Source organism: Streptopelia decaocto (genome assembly GCF_964273445.1).
Source record: "Streptopelia decaocto genome assembly, chromosome: 7".
NCBI classification, from domain to species: Eukaryota; Metazoa; Chordata; class Aves; order Columbiformes; family Columbidae; genus Streptopelia; species Streptopelia decaocto.
Window position 1 is genome coordinate 7687560 of NC_138661.1, and position 23915 is coordinate 7711474.

Here is a 23915-nt window from a genome sequence, read left to right on the forward strand (position 1 = left end):
AGTTTCCTTTTAAGGGGCAGTTCCCACTTCTTCTAGTGTATTCTGCAATACTTTTCAGATACATTATTTAACCGTTCAAACCTTCTCACTGCGCATTGTACAACTGCAGGAAGAGAGGAAGCAAGAGTTATACTGTGTTGGTTTTTTTTTTGCTACACTTCTCCAAGTAATTTAAGGCTACTTGTATATTACATTGCAGTTAAAACCTCTTGAGATCATGGTAAAGCAAAATTCACAGCATTTGAAATTAATAGTATCCTGCAATTAGTCTGCTTTACTACGCGAAACTCATGCAAATGTACTGCCTACATACATTCCACGAAAACCTGTAGATGTTCGTTTGTCTGGGGAAAAAAATACTCCCACTTGGCCAATTTTCAAAGGAGATTTGGGAGGTGAGCAGAGTTACTGGAAGGTGACCCAACAGGATACTCACTCATGTGGTGGTTTTCTCTGAGGATTCTGATTACAGGTAAGGATTGAGCTGTCTCATTAAACTACACCTGCAGCATAAGTCCAAGCAGTCATCAGATAATCAGATATCCACTGGAAAACCAAACTGCGGTACTTCCAGGAATTGTGAAACCTTTTGTTCCCCATACCAGGCGCTTTCCTAGAAAGCGAGTTTCTTCTCAGAATAAGAGCATGTTTCTATATTCATTTATCAGTGTGCAACAAGTGACAAAACCTATAGAAAGATGCAACTTAAATCTTTGATCAATAGTTTGATCAATAGCTTCTTTTATTGTTCAGTACCTGAAACAAAACAGTCCAGATTTTAAGGCAGTGGAAAAAAGAAAAACCTAATTTCAGTATTTCCTCATACTTTTTCCTAAACATTTGCATCTAAGCCCCGCACCTCCAAAGACAATATTGTTGTAACAATTATTGCTATACAGTAATGTGAATGCCAGTTTTCTTGTGATGAGCGTTTTACACTTGTGGTGTGTGTCCAACCACGCGTCCTGGAGCGCTGGAAGGAATAAAGGCGACAGAACGCACCTGAATCCAACAGTAGTTTATTACCCACTCGTTGCAGATGAAGTTAAGACACTTCAGTTACCAGTCATTATGAGTTTAAATATTAGTTGACAACTGCAGAAAGTGTACAATGAGTACAAAATTATTAACAATAATATAACAAAAAGTTCTGATGTATTAATTATTAAGACATCAGTTGTACACTATTATACAGCAACCATTATATGATCCTCAATTAACTCAGGGCTTACATTTGAAAGTACCATTTTTTAAATAAAATAATCCAAGAGGTTGAGAGACCGGGGGTTACAACTGCATTGTTTCCCAAAATACTAACATACAGCCTTACCTTACACAGATAAAGCTGTTTTGTATTTTACAAACACTTGCTTTTATCAGGAAATGCAGTAACAATTTAAAAAATCTATACATTAAAAACATTAAACTCCAATACGCAATATATTATATATATGTATCTATATTGTAATACAGATTTCATATAAATCAAGTATAGGCCAAATTTTGGCATCATTTTTAAGTGCATTAATACAAAATCCCCCTCAGATTTTGCTCTTGCTTCTCAGGTCACAAGCTCCTGAACTGATCTTTTGCAGTTATGATACTTTAGATATCTAGAATTGTCTTAAGATCTAATTTCCATTTCGGGAATACCACCGTTGTCTTTCATTGCACTTTCTAACAAAAATAAAATTGTGGGAAAAACATAGTGACTAATTTAGTCAAAGTTTAGTGACAAACAAAATGCTCCAACTTGACAGGGCTTTTTATTTACATTTACTGGTCAATATCTTTAAGGTAATATTCCCCTACATACCCCCTATTCTTCTTTGATCCTACAGGAACCATTACTAATTACACGCTGCAAGCACATACTGCTTTGCTTCATTTTGTTAAATGGCCTCTTACCAACACACAAATTATTTCTGGTGCAGAATGGAGTGCAAGTATTTTTTTCTAATGCATAGTTAAATTTGCTTCAATTCCAGCATGTGATATTCACTTTTTAGAGAACAACTGAAAAGCCATATCATCTCCACCACACTATATCACATTTTGTTTCCAAATTAAGCTTTGTTTGCCTTTGTTTCAAGAAGTATTACGGAAAGAAAACCAACTTTAGCAACGCAACTGATCTGTTAATTTGACAAATATGGTATTTACAGTAAATTTTAAAATAGGTTTATCTATTGTTGCCAAAACAAAAGGCCACTTAAGCTTTCCACTAGAATAAAGTCCTGCTATGAAGTCATTCAATGAGACGTCCTCCCACAGAAAAGTCAAAGTTTCTTCCAAGTCATTTGTAGAGTGTAACAGTAAATTATATAACCTAGAAACATTTTACATTAGACCAAAAATCCACCCAAGAATCAATTACAGCAAGTTGAGTCACTATACTCCCCAAGAATCAATTCTCCTGTCATCATTTTATCTCCTGACATTATTCTAGGATCTTGTCATTCAGCACAATTATGGTACAGAGGAGAAAGCATCAATTACGCGTTGCAAACGTACAGCCAGTTCCAGCTGCTGAGAAACAGCTTCCCAGTTAAGCCCTTGCAAAAAAATCTTGTAAAAACTGAGCTAAGTACGATTTTAAATAGAACAATCGCAGATCTCAAAAGGTGAGGCCTTTCACAGCCACTGCTCGGATGCAGGTCCGAGCATGGACATGACCTTCAGGGTTCACTTTCAATATGATACAGAAGGAACTGGTGCAGAACTCCAGTAAAATTAACAGGAGCTAGACAGCAATGCCCCTTTATACCACTGAATTATTAAATATCTCATGTATTGTGTGGGGTAAAAAAAAAAATAATCACAATTTTATATTGAGAAAGCAAATACTGAAACAATTTTTCGCACAACAGATGTATTTACTTACAGCATGCAAGGTTTGTTTTCATGTATTCGAGCAGCTAACTGCTATTAACAGCCCTTAAGTATTTACAAGTTCAAAATTACAATCTTCGCCTAAGTAGCAATTGCTTACAAAAAGTTCAGGACACTCCCTGGGAAATAAGCAAGAAATGGAGTAAAAAAACGCCCGAAATCAGAAATCAAAACTAGTAGCAACGGAAAATGTAATAGCTTTTAAAATCCAGACAATATAACACTGTTCTGGTAAAAAAAAAAAAAAAGAAACCAAACAAAAAACTACAACAAAAAACAACCCCCCCACACAAATACCACAAACACCACACATCACATTTTAAGAGAAACACTTCTTTTTTGTCTTTTTTTTTTTTTTTTTAAGGAGAAAAGCTGTACATAAACTTAAGAAGTAAATTAAAAAAAATACAGCTCCCTTTGGTTTGCCAATTTGTCTTAAAATAACTTCGCCACCTCCCCCCATTTGCAATGTGCGTGGTAAGGCAAATGTGATCAGAGGCTGAAGAGCTTTATTGGTGATCGCACAGGACAAAGATGCTTCAACCCCACTTCATAGTATAGGAAGCAAAAGTAACAGCTCTTTTATAAACATGAAACCTTTATTTTATTTTATTTTTTTTAAATAGTAAATCCTAAAATTTACCCAAGATACAATAAAAATGTCAGCCCTGCTTGAGGGCCAGGTCAGCAACAAATCCTGCTGCTATGTTTAAGGCAGTCTAAGACTAATTCGAGTCTCTTCAGCCTCTTGGAAAACAGAATTTCGTGCCAAATTCTACTCTACGTGACAGTTAGTTTCAGGTTTTATTTCATACAGTAATCAAATAAGACAAATTTAACTCGTAGCTTTTTGTAATACATGTGCATCTAGATCTGCTTCTATAAACTAGTATTTCTCTTTTCGGGACTATACAAACTGGAACTGAGAAAGTTCATTAGCGCTGCCATATGAATGTGGTTTTGCACCACTGCATGAAAGGTTTCAATTGTGTTGTCCTTCTGAAAAGACATTTAACTACCTTTTAAAGCTATGTTAAATTTACTTATAAGTAATTTGGTACCAGCTGATGCTCATACTAGAAACGTTTTTCATGTTCAACTCTAGGAATAGCTTAGGGCAAAGAAAGTGCTCCAGTTTACCTGCTGTTTTGTTATGCCTGATTGGAAGGAATCTTAACTTATTATTAAACAAAAAAAAAAATATACTAAAATACACATATTTAAGTTGGATTTTTAAATTTTTGCATGTCTGCTATTGTTTATTCCATAGCAGTATTCATATTGCATGATATATTGTGCTAAACTGCCCTATTGAGCCTAGGCCCTTATAAAACATGAAAACAGACTAGTAAAACTTTTTCCATGTAAACTTCAGTGAAGCAGCCACAGTCTTAGAGACAGGGTTGTAAAGGTGCTATATAAACACTCTGATACACATTTTCCTGTGTACTAGACTATGTGATCTATGGAACACGACATTTTGAAGTTACCCAATGTGATGTATAAAAATAGAAAATATATATTTATGAGTAACAATAGAATAAACTACAGTGCAATTATCCTTAGCCTATTGAAAGCCCTACCTGCATATGATTTTTTTCACCCATTCTAGATCTTCCACAGTAATTTTTCTTCTCCATTATAAGCAAAACAGAGCAAGCACAGCTAGAAAAGGCAGCTTTAAAACTACTCTGAGGCTGTAAACTTGCAGTTCCTAGAAGTCAAATACGTACCTTAAAAAATTAGTTTTGCTCACCTTGTCCCTTCTGTGCTAGAATTTAAACGTTCTTGCTACAAGCTGTAAAGCCAGGATGTTTAAGGAGAATATGCCCTAAATTTCACAGGAAGTTATCCTATTATTTTCACCAGTCCTCAGACTAATTTAATATAATTGGAACTACCTCACTGGCTTAGGCTTTAAGTGTAAGGCATGTTGTGTACATTCCCCCCAGCTATTTATTTATGACCTTAGGTGTGCAAAGCCAAACCAGTGGAAATCCCTCCCTCAAAACCTTGCACATCAATTTACCTTTTTACTGCACATTCAGCATGAAAACTGCAAGAGAAGAACAGATTTTTAAAAATAAATCCAGAAATGTGCACTGAAACAAGGTAACCATTTTCTCCTAAGTAAGGTCTTTTCTATAGTTGTTTAACACACTAGCAATTCTGAATACATCAGTTTGAATACATTCATAGCAGTGCGTTCTGAATGCACTGAAGAAATGCATCAGAAAAGTTCACTTTTCACATCACCTAATGCCAGGGTACCACAACTTCCACTGCTTTGAGGAAAGAGACACAAAGTTAATTTTGTTAATTTACATATTACCAGTTTGGAGATATAAACTCCAATACAAAAACCTTCCAACTCCAAATATTGTTTACAAACCCGTAAGTTTTGTATTCTATCTAACCACTGTACTTCCCAACCAAACTATGTTTTTCTGGAAAAAAATGTACAATACCAAACTGAATAATTCATGTCTGGCTGAACAATAAGACAGTTTTTGCTGCAATATGACAGTTTTTGACGTGGGAAGAACAGATTGGGCAACACATTAACACACACAAAATGAAAGACAAGAAGGGCACATGAAATTACAGTTCAAGGGTCATATTCTACTCATCACTGGAAAAAGGATCATGAAAAGCTGAAAAGTGCATAATAATTCAGTAAAATTTAGATACGCACAAATCATTTATGCATTGACTGTACTGTCCTGACTGCTCACCACCTGCCCATCAGAGTGATTAAAAATCTAATTATTATTATACTGTCTTCTAGCTATCTAAATAGGGTAAAAGCGATTATCACCTTTAAATATAGCATGTTAATGCATAAAAATACATATATTTTTCCCAGAATAAGTATTATATTTTCTAACCAATACTTAAAACCAATGGTCTTTCTAAATTAGCTTGGAATAATAAATCAGGCCCATTTCTTTGCAGAATGGGGTAGTTTTATTGTTTATATGTTTAGGTAATTAATTTTGAATATCTGTCCACTGTATAAACAATCTCCAGAAAAATAGATCCTCTTCCAGTTACTTACAATACACATTAAAAATACATACAAAAGGGATTCTTGTCCATTTACCACATCTTGAGCTAAAGGATGTGATTCTTGGGTCATTTCACTTATGCAATTTTGATCAGGCTAAACTGAATATTCCCATTAACTAGAACCATGCCAGCAATGTGGACAATCTAACATTTAAAAATATCTGCCTAACTATGTAGTATTTTAAATAAATCAGGCATTTTTACATCACAGTATATATGGCATTTCTTAATTTAGCAACAGAAAGGCACAGTTATTAAACCATAAAATACAGTACCTGAATCATATATACTCTAGTGATATCTACCAATGCCAATCCGGTAGAGGGGACTAAAGAAAAAGGATTCTGTTTGTTCTTTAGAAAAATTCAACATAGTTTGGTCCGTTAGAAATGCCTATTAGCTGAAACATCTTGAAGCAGGGCTTTGGAAAATAAGAGGAAAGCAAATTTAGCAGTCTATGGTCCAACAAATTGAAAAAATTACTATGAAATGGCAAACAGATCATGAATAGAGGTTTCTGATGAGCTGTCAGACATACTTGTTAAAATATCAGTGTAGAGAGGTGCAGTATGACAGACATTCCAGATACATTCATTGCATCTCACATACACACAGACTTTGTTACAGCAGTAAGTCCAGACATGGCATTTATAGAGCTCAGCACTTCTCATGGACTGATATTTGACTTCTGGCCCCATACCATCCCCAAAGATGTGCGAAGTTCTTTAAATGCTTTGCCTGCTACATATTGCTGTTAAAGTGAAGTCCCTGCTAAAGCCAAGCTCACTGGCCTTTCCTTAGCAAACTAGTGCACCTCGTCAAAAAGCAACTAGCTCTCCTCTTCCTATTTAAAATTATACAACTGCATCAAGAGAGACCAATAAAATGGAAAAGGCAAGGAACAATAAACATGAGGGAGAACCCTACCATTCCATAGGTAATATAGCGATAGGGAAGCTCAACTTCCATGCGTTGTCTTGCTTTCCGAACATCGTCATGTGGTATGCAAAATATCTTACATGCCAGTGGAATAGTGGCTTTTTTCATGGCTACTTTTGTTAACAACAGAACTATTACTCCAATCAACAACCGCAATATGGCTTTTCCAAACACAGTCACAGTGAGAGAGGAAAGAGATAACGGTAAGGTTTCAGGAGGAGGATCAAGCTGCAGACCTATCATGTAGTTAACGTGAGAGCCACAGGCTACTCCAGCACCACAGCCCAGAATCTGAGCTGTGTCTCCTCGGGATGTGCTCCAGGTGTCCAGAGTAAAAGAGAAGATGCCCAGGGCCAAATGGAGACTTATGATAATTAAGGGTGCATATTTGTAAGTTAAGTTGAAGTTATCAATCTCGTCCACAACGGGATGGAAGACAACCAGTATAAGAATAGCATACAGAAATCCAGCAATAACATCCTGTTGAAGAGAGAGAGAAAGATACGATTTCAGTGTAATAACTATTTTAAAAAATAATTTAAGTTACATTAGCATGCAGACAAGCCTAGTTGCTCTGTTGCTAAAAGAGACTTGTGGATTAACATATTTTCTCATTTACTATACAATATTAAATCTTTATTATGTTAAAGTAAGGAATTGCATTTGATCCCCTATTAACGGGACACCTGCATCATAATCAGATCTAGAATAGTCATGATCACAAATGAAATTATGATCAAATGATCTGTGATCAAACAAAATTGTAGATCTACAGACTTTTTAACAGGGCCTGTTGCGATAGGTCAAGGGGTAATGGTATTAAACTACAAGAGGGTACATTCAGACTAGATATAAGGAAGACTTTTTTACACTGAGGGTGCTGAAGCACTGGCCCAGGTTGCCCAGAGAGGTGCTGGATGCCCCATCCCTGGAGACATCCCAGGCCAGACTGGACGGGGCTCTGAGCAACCTGATCTGGGTGAAGATGTCCCTGCTCATGGCAGGGGTGGCACTGGATGAGCTTTGAAGGTCCCTTCCACCCCAAAATAATCTATGATTCTTCTGTGATTGTACCGGCTGGCAACAACAGTCCATGTCCAGAACCAGGGCATTCCAGCCTACAGTCAGCACAAAGCTGGCCTGGCTAATTCAGTTCTGCCAGCTTAGTCTGCTGGAACAGCTCAACAGCAGATCCAAGCGCGCGGGTGCCAACACGTGCTCACACTGGCAGCGGCAGCGTGAGGACTGCTGCAGCTCAGCCTTAGAGCAGCTTAGTCACAGAATCACGGAATGTTGGGGATTGGAAGGGACCTCAAAAGAGCATCCCGTCCAATCCCCCCATGGAGCAGGAACACCCAGATGAGGTTACACAGGAAGGTGTCCAGGCGGGTTGGAATGTCTGCAGAGAAGGAGACTCCACAACCTCCCTGGGCAGCCTGGGCCAGTGCTCTGTCACCCTCACTGTGAAGAAGTTTCTTCTCATATTTAAGTGGAACCTCCTGTGTTCCAGTGTGTACCCGTTGCCCCTTGTCCTATCATTGGTTGTCACAGAGAAAAGCCTGGCTCCATCCTCCTGACACTGACCCTTTACATATTTATAAACATTAACAAGGTCGAGTCTTTCCACTTCAGCTTTGGAATTAACAACACTGCAAGGATGCAGAACTGTTTCCAACTCCTAAAGGAGAGGAAGGGTAACTTCTGTGGCATCATATTTGGTTTTCAGTGTTATTGTTTTAAAAATGTCTTTTCTTAAAAGGTTACTTTTAATTATTTTTATATTTATCACTAAATTTCAGTTACCGTTGATTTTTCACTCAGTTGCACAGAATTATCTGAAGCTTTAGTCACCTTTAGTTGTTGAGAGGGAATTTCTTGAAAGCTTTCTAGAAATCCAAGCACTAGAAACCAGATCACCTTCATTCGCGTACTTATCAATTTTTCCGTATAAGCCAGGAGGTGGGACTTTTGTCAGCAGTATTTGTATTGCTCCACCTTCAATGAATCATTTTTATTCACTTCCACTAATTGAATGCTTGATAAAAGCTCTAATACAATTGCCTGATATGAAAGTCAAACTTGCTTATTTCAGAAGCAACCAATACAACCTTTTGCTATTTGCCACCCTACCTGCTCCCATGTTAGGCACCAAGGTTGATTTCTATTACAGGTTAACACATGGTTAATTGTATTCCCTCAAAAACTATGGAGAATTCAGATAGGAAAATGCTGAAGAACCTTGTTGCATTGCTATTTGATGTGTGACTTCGTTCTACGACGTTACCTATCAGCTGAAATATGAGTTCATCCCATCGTCCTCCACACAAGCGGCTCTGATTTGGGAAGCCACCATATCACTGATGCAAACGTGTCATTCAGCTTGTCTGAGCTGCCTTATTTTCACATGCTCCTTTTAGACTGTGCTCGTCTACCAGCTGTGCTATTCACTTCCAGGCTTGCTGGTTTCTGTCTATCAGTTTTTCTTGAAGAAGTGATCCTCAAAAACCTCTTTAGCCATCTTTATTTGTGGTCTTACATTCCGGTTACCATTTTGTAGTGTTCTTGTTTTCCCATTTTTACACTGCATGCATTTGTGTTTGATTTTTTTTCTTAATCCTTTTTAGTAAAAAAATCTGGTTTTCAAGGATGACAACTTTGTTATTTGGTTCTTTATAAACTTTGGTAAGTGAAACCCTGGCATTTAGCATGGCACTCCAAAATGCAGGTGCTTTGAGTAGCTGACATGGAACCCAACTGGACATTAACAGCCACTCTCTCATCCTGCAAAATTATTTCTACTCCATAGAAGAAAAGTTACTCTACACCTTAGTGCAGTCATCAATTTCTGCACTAAAACTGCTATTAAACATCAGCTAAATCTCAACTGTGGGCTGTGTTTGTGAAAGAAGAATATAAATTAACAGAAGATTAACATCCACTTTTGGCTATTGTATCAATTTCTCTGCTGAAGAAATATACATATCCTGTTCCTACAAGAAATTAAAAAAAAAAAAATCTATATACAATTAATGCACTGTAAAAACTTAAGTGTGATGGAAGTGTATGAAATCAGAGCATCATTTAAAAGTTTAGTAGGAATATTTTCTTACCAAAATTGAATGCATTCCCATATAAATTCGACTACAGCAAACCAAAGAACACCAGCAGAATGCAAGGATCAGTCCAAACATAAGGGGATACTGGTAGGGGAAAAAGATGGAGAGATGGTATTAGAATTTGGAAAACAAACAAACAAAAAAATCACTTTATAAGAATTCTACAATTAATTCCAATTAATGCTGCTTATGCTTAACATTTTCCTTGCCCTAGCCTACCCAAGCCTATTAGACCACCTCAAGTAAGTCCACTTTTCATAAAATCAAAATATTATTAAGTCAAACTTTTTCAACTATTCCCTTGTCTTCTTCCTTTACATTCAGGATATGTGAATTTCAGGGCATTCGTCATATCTTTTCAGACAAAACCATAAAAAGTCAGTAGAACTCTGCAGCAGTTAAGTCTTGCCATGTTATGATATCCTAAATTGGCAATATGGGCAGAGACAAGCCTTGTGGAACAGTTTACACTGGGTTAAGCAGCTACAGAATATGCTAGGATAGTTTACAATTATCCAGGCAGAATCTAGAAGCTTCACCTTTCTCCTGAAAAGGAATAACTCACAATTATTTACAAATCAATTCAATTCCTTACACACTGTTTTCAAGTTTCTGCAATCCTTGACTCAATCTGAGTACCAGTATGACGCTCCTAAAATAGTAATCTTTTTTGTTCCCTACAAACTCATATAAATTTTCTCTAACAATCCATGCTTATTAAACAAAAACATGAAAGAATTGTTTCCAATTACTTCCATCTTCTAGTAGATCCTTTATTAATAAGGACTGTTTACCAGGAGCAAACATAATACTTTGTTTTAATAAGCACATATCAGCATGTGCAACTTTTATAGCTTTCAAATGCAAGTATGCTAATTCACATCTTGCAGCACAGTAAGAAACACTTTCCCCACTACAATATTGCAAAATGTTGTACAAGGCAGGACACTGCTTCCTTTTTTCAGTATTAAAAATAATTATTCTATAAAAGAAGCAGTCACAAGACAAAATGGCGTGTTTCCAAAATTGCTTCACTTCCTACATGAAGGCAATGATAAACATTTTCAATATAAACAGGCAGTCTAGATGTACTTGAATCCCAGAATAAAAACTAAGGATTACAGGCAGTTTTTCTGCCTTTTCCCTTGTTCCTTATATAGGTACAATATCCAACAAATCAGAGAAAGTATCTTTAATCTGATTGGAGAAAGTTAAATGTCCTAAGTGAAGGCCACTTAACAGATTGACAAGCTTCCAAATCAGTCTTTCAGTGGAAGGTCTTCTGCATTATTCCAACATTCTTTGAATTCTCAGCTCCAGGACCATGTTAACATGACAAACCTCAAATAATTTTCTCTAATAGAAAATCAGGAAGCTTATGTTTTACATAAGAAACAGATTTCATGTTAAAATCAATTCTAAATGCCTAGCTCACAGTTGTGTTATATCTAATTTAAACTCTAATTCCTTTAGCAATATTTGTCTTTGCTTCTACTGCATTCATCTATAAATTGTACCTAAACAAAATTATGTACTTAATTATTCATTTCTAAATGAAATTATGACGGAACAAATTCAGTTTGATGCCTTTCAGAATTACGGTAATAATGGGCAATACACCAGTAACTAGGTCATACTCAAGACACGACTGCAGAGCTATCGGATGCTGACATTGTTACAGCAGCCACAAAAACAATCCTTGCACCCCACGTTATACCCCCAGAACACAAGTGCAGCCCCATCACTCACCCCCATTGTGCCTCTACCATCATTTCCATTGATCTGAAGGTAAAAGCAACGCCACTTGCACCAGAAGACACTCAAGCCACAGTCTCCCTGCCCATTGCTGCTCCACTATTCCCCAGAGGGTGACCCAAGCAGAAATGCTGTGTATACAGGGACAGGTATACCTGATATTCTCTGAAGAGTAGCTTCTAGCACTTCTTTACATACTCTGCAAGATGTAAGTCTGGGAAGATAGACTTCTTGTTTGTCAGAGACTAGCGAGGAAAGATTTGCTATGCAAACCTCTCGACCAGAAAATCTAATAGCATCACAATTACTGGGTGGCAGAATGTGCTCGTGTGTGTTCACGCGTGTGTCAAAAGTCTCAAATGATTTTGCCCATGACTCAATACCATACGTCCATTCTTGTTTCCTGGCACACATCTTTTGTGCTTCCAGGCTCCGGTCAAAGTAAGGCTTTTCTTTAATAAATAAAGACTTTTCCTGCATTTCTGCAATACCTGACAGAAACAGAAGCTGGAGTTTTAGCAGGAAGATACCAAAATGCCAGGCTCTGCAGTTAAGGATACTGTGGGTAAGAAGTGGGGATTGGGAGGGAGAAGAAGTTGGAGCAGCTGAAAAGCAAGGCCAAAAGAACCAGGAGTACGACAGAAAAGGTGTATGTGAGGAGTTGTGTTTTAAGAGTCCTGGGCGGGTCATTGTAAACAGCAGGAAGAGTAGGATAAATTCTGGAAATGAAATTCTTGCTCTCAGGAACTCTTAAGGGAATAGTGTTTGGGGAAAAATAAAACTATTAGAGAAACTTCAACTTTGAAGAAAATTTTGTAAACAATATCTGGTTCTGTCATATCTCACTCTGCTTTTCGTAGTATTGAGAATAAACACCCATTAAAACATTTGAAAACACTGGCTAGTTTAGCTCCTCTGTAGCAAAGCATCTGTATCCAAGAGCCCAAACACTTCCCTGTTGTGTCTCAAATAAAAAGCCAATCATACATTTAACCCTGATTCATATATTCTTAAAGTAATGAAGAATTTTTAACTTAAACCCAGACAAATTATTCTTACTGAATAGCTTTAGCATGACCTGTCCACAAACGTGTCTGCAGTATTAGGAAGCTGATTTATGGTATTTTTAATGCATGATAATAATAATCACAGAAGTGCTAAACCCAGTTTCTTTACACCCAAGAGAGCTTACTCACAAAGTATACCTAGTTGTATTGTATTTAATCCACTATAAAAAAGTGGAAGATTGAAACAATTATTTTCATTTCCCCTGGAATAATATTCCACAACACAACAGTTAAACTGATTTCTGTGATTAGTTCCCATCCAAACCATTCTCCTTTATGATCCCAATATGTAATCAGTACACTTAGACAACTGTCAGTTTATATTTGAAGCCTACTTATCAGTCAGTAAAGTAACTATCAGTTCAGATAAACACATCTTTATGTAAAATACAGGAAATAAAATTTGATATAAAGAAGGTTTTACCATTTATCTGTCCTGGTTCCTTCCCATGTTACATCCATACCTCCCTGCACTGCCCACGTAACCAATCTGATTTTTTTTGCACAACGGCAGTATCCACCCGCAGAGCATCGTAAGGCTGCAGGTACCCTCTGGGACTCATAATTCACTGGCCTCCTTAGACTGTAGCAGAAATCAAGCAGAACAACCCCCCTACTTCAACACAAATAAAGCACAATATCCTTCCGCCCCCTTTCCCGTTTTCACTCATACCTTTCAAAAGCAGCCACTGGGTTCGAGAATTCCTAGAACACCCAACTGGTAGCACTTGCTTTAAATCTGCCTTGAGGTGATAAAGCAACCACTTATTATGTCCTTACATGTCAGTATAAGTGTACAAGGTGACTAAGCCCTCCCACAGTCCCAGGTGACTGAACTCACTCCCACACACCTTGTAGCTCAGCAGGAAGATGGCTCAGCAGCATGCCAAGTTACAACACCAGAGGACATCACCTTGATCCTTATACAAAAAATAAAAGCTGATGCCACAAATTTAATTCTAAATTATTGTCTGAAAATGATGCAATATGGAGGCACTAGCGGGCATTTTCTAAATGCCTGTATGTATTAATATTTTGCATATATACAGTGGTAATACTGTGGCTGTAAGTATCCGTAACCTCCCACTGCTTAGGCAGACAAAACCTCCTTGAACACCAAAACATCTTCTATAATATCAGTATAGTGCCCTAAGACTATGAAAATTTGTTATCAGCCCTGCTTTACAATAATAGTGGATTTCACAAAACTTCCTTTCTGATTGCAAATGAATCTTCAAACAAAAAAAAACAACAAAAACCACAGACCAAACAAAAACCACAAACAAACAAAGCAACTAACAAACAGCTTTCACTATGTTTTCTACTTGAAATAGGCACATTTTATGAAAGATTAATGCGAAAACTTTAATATAAACTAATCTCAGGCTTTCACAGAAGAAAGCCATAAGCACTCATTATTTTTGTTTGCTTTTATTTTGGAAAATATTGCATTCACAAATTTGAAATTTACCAGTTATTAATTACCTGTGAGTTATAAACTTTCAGATCTTTTCTAAATAGTTGTATACAGACACACTGACAGTCTGTACTTAAATGAAAGATAGATAATCAAGACTGCTGAATTCCAGCAGCTTTAGTCCCACAGCTTCTTGCATGCCAAATCAGACCCACAGAGGCACAAAGGACACAAGATCACAAGTTCACTTCCACCCTCTTCCCCAAATTCATTGCTATTCTTGCTCCTTCAGGCATCAGAAGGCAGACGGGCATCTTATCTCCTCACAGATGAGGGTCTGAAAGGTCAGAGATCACAGCTGGCAGAGGTGAACATAAAAACCAGGTTTCATTCTCTCAGCTTGTTCTTTCTGATAACAGAATTTCCATATCTTCATTCTTGACCACACTCCGAATCACTTAGAGTCAGATATTTAGGAGCAGCCTGTTTTAAACAGAATCATCTTGAACTGTCCCTCCTCACCATCAATTAAGATCATCATATGTATAACCTGAAAAACTCATTATGCCTCCATAGCTACCATGCCACCCCAATGATTTTGAGTGTAAGGTGTATTTATTGAACTGCATATCTTTTTTTTTTTTTTTTCTAAATTAAAAACCACAAGTTGTGAATTCAAAATCTTAACTTTATACAAAAATAAAGACAGTCACATAGAACCCAATCTGCACTTCAAAATCACATGTTGACTCAAAGCCAATGTTAACCTGGCATTTTTCACCTTGAGAAAAGTACCCCATGTTCATACTATTCATTGATATCCATACTAATCATTGATATCCAGCTTGCACAAATATTTTTGTGAAGGCCAGGATAAAACTTTGATAATATGCATAAGCATGTAGTACAAACACAGTATTAGAAGCTGAAGTGGAAGAAGATTGAATTGACAAGGCAGAGATTGAAGAGACAAATGCAACATATAGATGAAAAAGATACTTTTGTTGACATTATGGCTTTTAAACATTTGAATGAATGTGTTTCTTTGAAGGCATCATATCCATTAAGAAAAGTGTCCCAGTCTTGATGCATATGACTAAGGGACAGCTCACCAAACGTGTTATTTAGGAAAAAAAAAAAAGAAAAGGTTAATTGATTTCTTGAATTCACGTAATAAGTTAAAGCTAGGAATAACGCTGATTGAGTAGACTACTCATCCTCTCACAGGTCTCAATTTTATTCCCGTATCCAGAATCAGTTTTAATCAATTAAACTGAATTAAATTGGTGACACTTGGAAAATCGCAGTGAAACTACTCCCAGTAAGTCTTTGGGAATTTGATGCCCTATATTTTTAATGGGAATTTCCCATTTTTTCAATTACATCCTCCGAAACTGTCTTGCAAGCTTCTGACTGGATCACAAAGAAAATGTTTCCCTCAAGTGCCTATACTCCTCCCTCCCCTCAATCTGACATTTTGCCAAGAGTCTTAATAACATAACTATTGTTTAAAAATGCTCATAAGGAAACAATCTGTCCTAAAAGCTTTGACCTAGGTCAGAAAATTCTCCTTCATAATGGAACATTCTTAAAACACACTCTACCTCCTCATTTATTTACTTTTTTAAAGCATATTCTACACTAAAGAAATTTCCAGCATCCACAAATGGATCCAAACTGATTTCCTAGTATTTTCAGTGTCCTACAGTATTACTCAATGATCTTTTTTTAATCACACAAAAACTCAGAAGTTCAACTTGAGTTTGAGACAATTATTTAGGGCCAGAATTCACTGAAAGAATCCAAGCAGCACTTGCAGCATCATGCTTTGAATAAGATATTTGGGCTAGGTATTGTCAATAGTCATATGAAAAGCTATAATCGATGTTTACAGGAATACCTCTGAGACACTGCTTGGCCAGATGTGTATGAAAAGCACAGCATACAAATGACTTTCTGCAAGGAGCAGAAGGGAGAAGAGGATAGGGTGACTAAAAAGGAAAGACCACTTATGCGTCATTTTAGGAAAACTAAACAGACAAAAACCTGCCTTTCCAAAGAGGCCAAGTGGTAAATAACACCGCTTAAGCTACATTTATCAATTATTTCCTTCTTTCTTCCACTGACCAACCTCAACATCAAAAAGCATAAAAAATTTGAGTGCTACATATCATTACGAGAAATCCTTCTTTAAATCCCAAGATAAGGTTTAATTTTCCGCTACATATCATTTGAAAAGAAATTAAAGAGTTACAATAGGAACTAGAGCCTGTTACTTTTTTTTTGCAGTCATTACAAATAATAGTAATAAATCCCTCTCTGAATGCGCCCAACAAGAATCACCTACAGCTTGCTCAGCTTATGCCCCCAACACCTGAAAAATAGTTTTTGTGCAAACTGAAGTTTTCTCAGGTTTAATCACCACACCCTATTTGAAAGTATAAGGAGTGATTTACATGTGTTCAGTCCACTAAGAAAAGAATAATGCTTCAGAAATATTTCCTTTGAATCCGTTCGTCATCAAAAACTCTGCATCTAACTGTATAGGATTTGTTCTTACATATTCCCCCAAGATCCTTTATATTAAATATTTGCTTACACAAAACTGAAAAATATATTTAATGCCATTTTGACAGGACAGGCTGCTGCACACCCTTGGCAGAGATTCCCCAATGAGATTTGTAAGAACTGGCTAAGCTCTTCTCAAACCGAGCACCTGAATCAAACAGGCCACAGACGTTTTCCAGCTTCCTTTTCAAATAAACTACAGGTATTTACAAGGAACACAAAGGTCACCTCACAACTCAAATACACACGACAAGGCCAGTGCTGACCCTCCAGATTCCCATCTCTCTTTCTCAAGAGCTCTTCATTGTGTGGGCAATTCTAGGCTTTCAGATTAGCCCTTCAGCAACGCTTCTCATGTCAGAAGACTTTATTTAAGAAACACATGAAAGAAAACCAACTCTACAAGCACACATCTCTTTGCGTAAGTTTCTTCACAACTTTGATATTTCAGCCAAAACCCATTCAGACTTCTCTGAGAGATGAGGCATCTCTTTCTGAAAGCAGTCAGTACTTGCTCTTACACACAGACTTTGTATAGAAGAGATTGCCACCTATGTGTAGCTTCCAGTTTTATAATTACATTTATTTTACTTATAGTGCAAGTTTTTCAACAAGGACAAACACTTAAAACTAGGATTTGCTCACTTTCTGTAAAATTCTTAATATAGTCGTGTCATGATTAGACTATTCATCCAACCTTGATAACCAGTTATTCCCCATTCCCAGTGGGGATCTAAGACAAGCTAGCCTTTTGAAATGAAAGAGAAGGCAGGCAATTCTGGAGGTAATGTTTCATACTGGTCAATCAGAATCATAGAACAATCAAGTTTTCTCTGAAATCCCAATACAGATCCTGTCAAACCCATCTCTTTTGATTAGATTCATCAGCTTTAGTTGATCAAAGTGATGGTGTGGATGGAAGACTTCAGGAAGGGTGTTTGACCTAGAACCACGGGCCATTCTTACACAATTGGTACTATCAAGAATGGTACAGCACCAAAACTGAAAAATATTTTTAGGTGTGTCAGTCAAATAAGCCATTACAAAATAGATGCACTCCACTGCAGGTTTAGCAGTAGTGCTAATTACGGTTGCTATTATAATCAGTGGGGTGGAAAGACAGTTGCTGATGACAGGATTTGCATATAAAACATTGGCAGACAAGTACATAGGGAGGATAATGCTGCCGTATTTAGTGATTTAAACTGCTTCAGAAGATAAGCCCATTCAACCCATGTTGGTTAATGTAGTTACAGAGGCCAGTTACTCATCAATCAAGGCTCTGGGATCCTGCTGAATATCAACTTAAAGTCCCTCCATTGCTCCGTTGCCCTGCAGTGACAGTCAGCAGCTCCTGACTCAGCTCATTAATGCAGAGCTCAGGAAGGAGTGTGAACCCATCACTTCCTAATCCTAACCAGTACTGCCAGAGTCAGGCTGCATCCTGGAGGAGCTCTGGGAGAAAAGCCTATTTTCTGTCTCCCTGGCCGATATTTTTTTTCCCCCTCCTCAAAATAAAACAGTAGGGTTATGACACATACAGGTACCACCCTAACTCGAGCACCGTTTCTAATAAAATATGTGTTGATATCTATTTGAAATCAGCAGTTCAAAGTAACCAAATAAAATATTAAAAAATACTTTTCCCTGTAGTCTCAGCTTTAGGCTTTTGGAGATTTTGTAGGTAATCAGTAGTTCATATCATCTCTTCCTCCCTGTTCAGGACACTATAAGCACCAGCTTGGCTCAAACTGCCAATATTTCAAAAGAAAACAGTTTTTCCCCAATGTGATAATGGGATATGATGTGATACATTATATCAAGATCTATAATCTCACTGTCTTTTAAGTGTTTGTCCTCCTCTTTCAAGTGTATCAGACCTTCAAAGACAGACAGAAAAATACTAACATCTACAACACTCCTAAACTCTCATGAGTCTTTGGCACAAGCTTTATAATTCAAGGTTACTGAAGTGTCTTTGAAAGAAGTGGTTTTCCCTGCTGAAATTTAACAATAATAAATAAATACATAAAGATTATGCAAGTGCAATAGAAAATTTCAGGCAAGCTTTCATAACACAAGGAGAAAATGAAAAAATATATTCTACAATGGACAGAACAGTTAGATGTTTCTGTCTGAAAGTTGATTGCATTGAATAATCCCTATGTCCAAAGTCTCTAATTGTGAAAATTTGCCAAAATCATCTTTAATAAAAATACATCACCTCTGAAAACAATTTACTTGAACAATTTTGTTTATAAGCAAATATTTTAGCTTTACTACATATACACAAAAATACTTTTGAATACTACATGAAAGAAAAAAAACTGTAATAGGGCTGCTGATAGCAAAGAACAAACTTAATTCAACAGGTTAAAGGCAAACTTAATTGAATTCAGAATTTTTTCTTTTTAAAGGGGCAATTTGGGCCATACTTTGAAAAATAAGTGCAGATTCGCTCTGTTCTCTATGCTGTTCGAGGGCAAGACTCACAGATCGTCTTTGTTTAACAGAAAAGAACTATTACACAATAGAGGAAGTCATAGCCCAATGAAAGCAAACTCCAAATAAATTATACAGGAAAGTGATTCCTTTCTCACTGGAGTAACATCTTTCGAGCAAGAGTGGCTTTCTTTGGTTTAGTATAAGCTTCAAAGTGGCAAACTCAATTAAATTCACCTGTATTCCAGAACAGAAGTCCCTACAGAGAGCTGTAGCTGTGTCTGCTTAAATTCAAACTTAGTCTTGCTGTACTACGATTTTTCTGAACAAACAGCCCTGAGATGCAGACTCATTACGATCAGGGTCTGTGTAATGCTTGTTTATACTAAATATATAGAAAGACCGTACCCCAACATTTGCCAACGACTTTAAATCAAACCATCTGTATCTACTGATAAATAGGTACAATTTAAATAAAAATCAGAGTTTTTACAAGCTCCCTTAAAATTAATAGCTTTCAAAGAAGTTCTGAGGTCAGATTTTTTTAACACCCTCTATTTCCAGTATAGCAGGACAAAAAGTTGTCATACAGATTCTATTTCCTTTCAACACTGGTAAAATATATAGAACAGAAGCATTAGATGAAAGCTTAAGTCTCTTTAGAGGCGAATCAAAAGATACGCAACATGCCTCAGGTTAGCCTTTGATTAATATTTGGAAATCATTTAAAAATTAGAAAGGTTATTTTATTAAAATAACATTTTGAAATGGTAGAAGTTGATTTCAGATAGGTCTGTTAGTCAAACTCATTTCATAGGAAAAAGGAATTAAAATCAAGACTCAAACTCTTTGCTTCTCCATTTCTTAAGCATGGTTCTAAATTAATAACAGGCTGCATGTTTAGGATTTCTTGATATGCATTCATTATATATATGCTTAATCAATTAGCATGATATTTCACATACTACAGTTTTGGGATTGGCAAACTGAAATCAAACTTGGCTCACTGGCAAAAAACCCCATTTCACACATTGTCAGTTTGCTGTTTCTATAAAAGCAATCAAGCCAGGTTCTCCTCTGTACACATGACATCAGCCTGTGCAAAGCTAATTGACTGATACTACTAAATGAGGTTCCTCACATGCAAAGAAACAGAAATCCAGTTCATTCTTCCAACTGACATCAACCTTACACATCTAACAAGTAATAATCAAATATTTAGACTGTAGTCAGTCATATAAAACGAAAACTTTAAGCATCTCAATGACAGAACTCCAAATATTTATTTCAAACACCCATAAACCGTGGCATTATCTGATGCCTGTACAACTCCAGCAGAGTGATACTTCACATTTTCCTAGAAAAGAATATGAATCCCTTATAGCTTTATTCTGGGCATGCTGTATCACCTTCAGAAGTAGATATATAAACTTTGATTAAAAAAGAGGCCAAATACAATCTCTAACCTTCAACTACCTCTTTCTTTTTGGGCAGCCATTCTATATGCTGAGATAGAGGCACACGGTGTCACACTGTGACAGCAAACAACTGCTGATTGTTAACACTAACTGGGAAGAGCTCAGCCCCTGCATAAAGCCAGAAAGAGAGTTCAGCCTACTAAGATGCCATACATTTGGCTTAAATTAGGCAGGTATTATAATAAGAATTTGTAAACATTAACAACTTGAGAGTAGACTTACTGGATAACTTCTTCAACATTACACACACAGCCCACAAAACCCAATACTGAATATTTTTGCCTGGGAAAGACTTCTCCCTCATTTACCGCTGAAACTGGTGCAGTGATTTAGAGAGCTGAATACGTGTTGTACTTTCCTTGGAGTTCTTATGTCGCCCATGCTGCCAATAGCAAACTCCAAAGCACATGCCACAGTTTGCATGAACCAGATGATCAACGGTGTTATTTTAACTCAATCTATTGACCCAAAAGAGCAATAGGCAGATTTTAAGATTTTGCTGAATGAAGGTCCTGAAACGACCGGAGATTATCAGTTCCTGCTAATTATTACCACATTCATAGTTGTAAAACCATCTCAAAGGATACGTACTCCTCAAAAGAGAAATAATTTCCAATTTGTGGGTAATGAAACTAAAAACAGTGTTAAAGAAAAAGCTAAAGCTGCAAAGTGACTCAAAGCAAAGAAGGATCAGCAAAAAGTCCCTGGCTCTCCACCAGATTCTCAGTCAGTAAAACCAAACGCCTGTGAAAACATCAGATTCCTATCCAAACTTTGTGCAAAGCATTCACCGTATAAGAAATAAATTGGAAAAACAAACAAACAAAAAAAACCCAGGATGATAAAGCGGACTTTTAATGTGTGCTGAGCTATCCACGCACAAAGTCAGCAGAATTTCCATTCAAAAGACAGATTAAAGCAACTCTTGTTACCTAAGCACTCTTTTGGATCATATAAAAAAATACTTTTTTTTTTTTTTTTTTTTTAAAAGGGATGGGGGGTGGCAAGGAAAAAAGGCACAGATTTCATATTTTACCTAAACTCAGCCCCTCTCTCTCCTCCCCCAAAAGAAACCAAGTCTGTCATAGCCTGACACTCCGGGGCTGGAAAACACACGGCGAAGTGTTACCTGCCAGCGGCCGTAGCTGAGCAGCAGGAGCGCCAGGGGGATGGCGGTGCCCGACATGGCGTGGGTGGAGGGCATGCTGTACTCCGAGTTGTAGAACACTTCCAGTTTCACCACGGGCGGGGAGGCGGGCCGCGGCCAGCGGATCACGTCCTTGGTGCACTGCCCCACGTACATCACCCACACCCAGATGATGATCAGCCTCCGGCCCAGCCAGGCGTCCAAGTTCCAGATGCAGAAGGGGAAGAAGAGGATGTAGAAGAGCTCGTTGCCCAACTCCGTGCCCAGGCTGAACAGATAGTAGAGGAAGCGGCTGCGGGTGGTGAACTCCTGGCTGCCGTCCTCCTCCGTGAGCGAGTTGCGCCGCGGCCTCCTCCTCCAGCGCTGCGGGGACCCCGCGCCGCCGGGCACCGTCCCGTTCCCGGCAGGATGCCTCTGCCCGCCCGCCTGCTCCGCGCCCGGGGGGGCGCCGTTAACCACCGCTCCCCGGCCCCTGGCTCGCTGCTCCGCGTCGGCCCAGCCCGAAGGCCCCTCCACCCCGCAGAGCCGCTGGAAGGCGGCCACTTTCCGCGGGTCCTGCAGGTGAGCGGCCAGCCGGGCCAGGCGGCGGCAGAGAGCCATGGCAGGAGAGGCGGGCTGAGGGCGGCGAGGCGCTGCCCGGAGAGCTGAGGGGGCTTTGCCTGAGGGGCGGCGGAAGGGATGGGGGCTCCTGTCCCCGCTGCGGCGAAGGGAAACGCTTCCTGAGGAGAAACCCGCTCGAGGGTGAGGCGTCGCGGAGCGACGGACACCGCCCGGCTCCCCGCGGCTCGGGCCGCCGCCGCGCTCGGCTCAGCTCAGTCCCGCTCCGCTCAGCCCGGCTCCCGGCGCTCGCTCCCTCACGCGCGCACGCGCCCTCCGCCGTCCCGTCCCCGCCCCGCCGTGCCGTGCCTGCGCACAGCGCCCGCGCGCACGGGCGGGGATCCCCCGGGAAAGCTTACCGCGCTGCGGATTGGCCGCGTCTCTTTGCAGGTCCCGCCCCCACTGGCGTGGAGAACCAATCAGGGCTTGGCGTTGCGCGGGGCGGCGGGCGGCGTGCCTCGACCTCGAGCGTGAGGTGCGGAGGCGGCCGCGGGTGCTGGGGGGACGGCGGTCCTGGGCCTGCCAGGGGGCAGCGGCGGCGCGTAGGCTCCTTCTCGCCCGGCCCGAGCCCGGCCCCGGCGAGCTGTTTGCCCTTGTTCTGACTTAGGGTGGGGTGCTGCCGACCTCACCTCAGCCACCACCCCTGGGGCCTGCGCCTGGTGGCCCCTGCCCTCCCCTGCCTCATCTTCTGCCCAGAGCCACCCCAGAAGGCTAAATCCGCTGGAGTAAACGTGAGAGGGAAAGCTGATTTCAAGCAGTGACTGTGAGTGGTCTCAGCCTCAGCAGTAGCCTCAAAGTTCTGCCAGACCAGAAAATTTACGATCAGGTACTTTGAAAGCCCCGGTTGCTTTAGTATTCATCCTGAAATGCTTTAGAACTGCGAGCTTTGGTCATCAATGTGCTCTGATTCTCCTGCCTGTCCAACTGATCTGTGGCTTGCTAATACTCCAGAGTATTTGTATCTTCCCTTAAAATCAGGAGATTAAACAAGTGATAAACCTGTTGCTCTGTACCGTTTTTATTTATAGGAGCAATATGACCTGAATTACTACCCTGCTTCCCCAAAAATAAGACAGGGTGTTACATTAATTTTTGCTCCAAAATATGCGTTAAGGGGGATGTCTTATTTTTCCATTAACAGCAATCGGCATTTATTCTTGAACAAAAAAATCAACATTTATTCAAATATAGTCATGTCTTCACATTCTGGAACATCATCATAACTCCAAACCCTGAATTCCATCATGTATTTCTTGTGACTCTATTTCCTTTTTCCATGTACAACAATCTACCTTTACCAATATTAATGAACAAAAATCAACATTTATTCAAATACAGTCATGTCATCATCTGGAACATCATCGTAATTTTCCAAACACTATCTGTCCTGCTGCATTCTGTTGCCAATTAATTTTACTTTTTTACATG

At 38.9% G+C, this 23915-nt stretch overlaps 1 protein-coding gene across 1 annotated transcript; it reads right to left on the minus strand.

Moving 5' to 3' along the window:
* Positions 1-3224: 3224 nt before the first annotated feature.
* On the minus strand, positions 3225-23417 carry SGPP1 (sphingosine-1-phosphate phosphatase 1). Its single transcript, XM_082058889.1, has 3 exons — positions 21873-23417; positions 10011-10100; positions 3225-7380 (listed from the first exon to the last, which is right to left on the minus strand). Exons 1-3 carry the CDS (start codon positions 22488-22490, stop codon positions 6829-6831), a joined length of 1260 nt encoding a protein of 419 aa, XP_081915015.1. The 5' UTR covers positions 22491-23417; the 3' UTR covers positions 3225-6828.
* Between the last annotated feature and the right edge of the window lie 498 nt (positions 23418-23915).

Excerpts from the sequence above, each read along its gene's own strand:
- SGPP1 (XM_082058889.1), bottom strand. The coding sequence starts at position 22,490 with ATGGCTCTCTGCCGCCGCCTGGCCCGGCTGGCCGCTCACCTGCAGGAC. Across the intron at positions 10,101-21,872 it reads TCAGCTACGGCCGCTGGCAG|TATCCCCTTATGTTTGGACT; the intron begins GTAACACTTCGC and ends TTCCCCTACCAG. Across the intron at positions 7,381-10,010 it reads TGGGAATGCATTCAATTTTG|GATGTTATTGCTGGATTTCT; the intron begins GTAAGAAAATAT and ends TCTCTTCAACAG.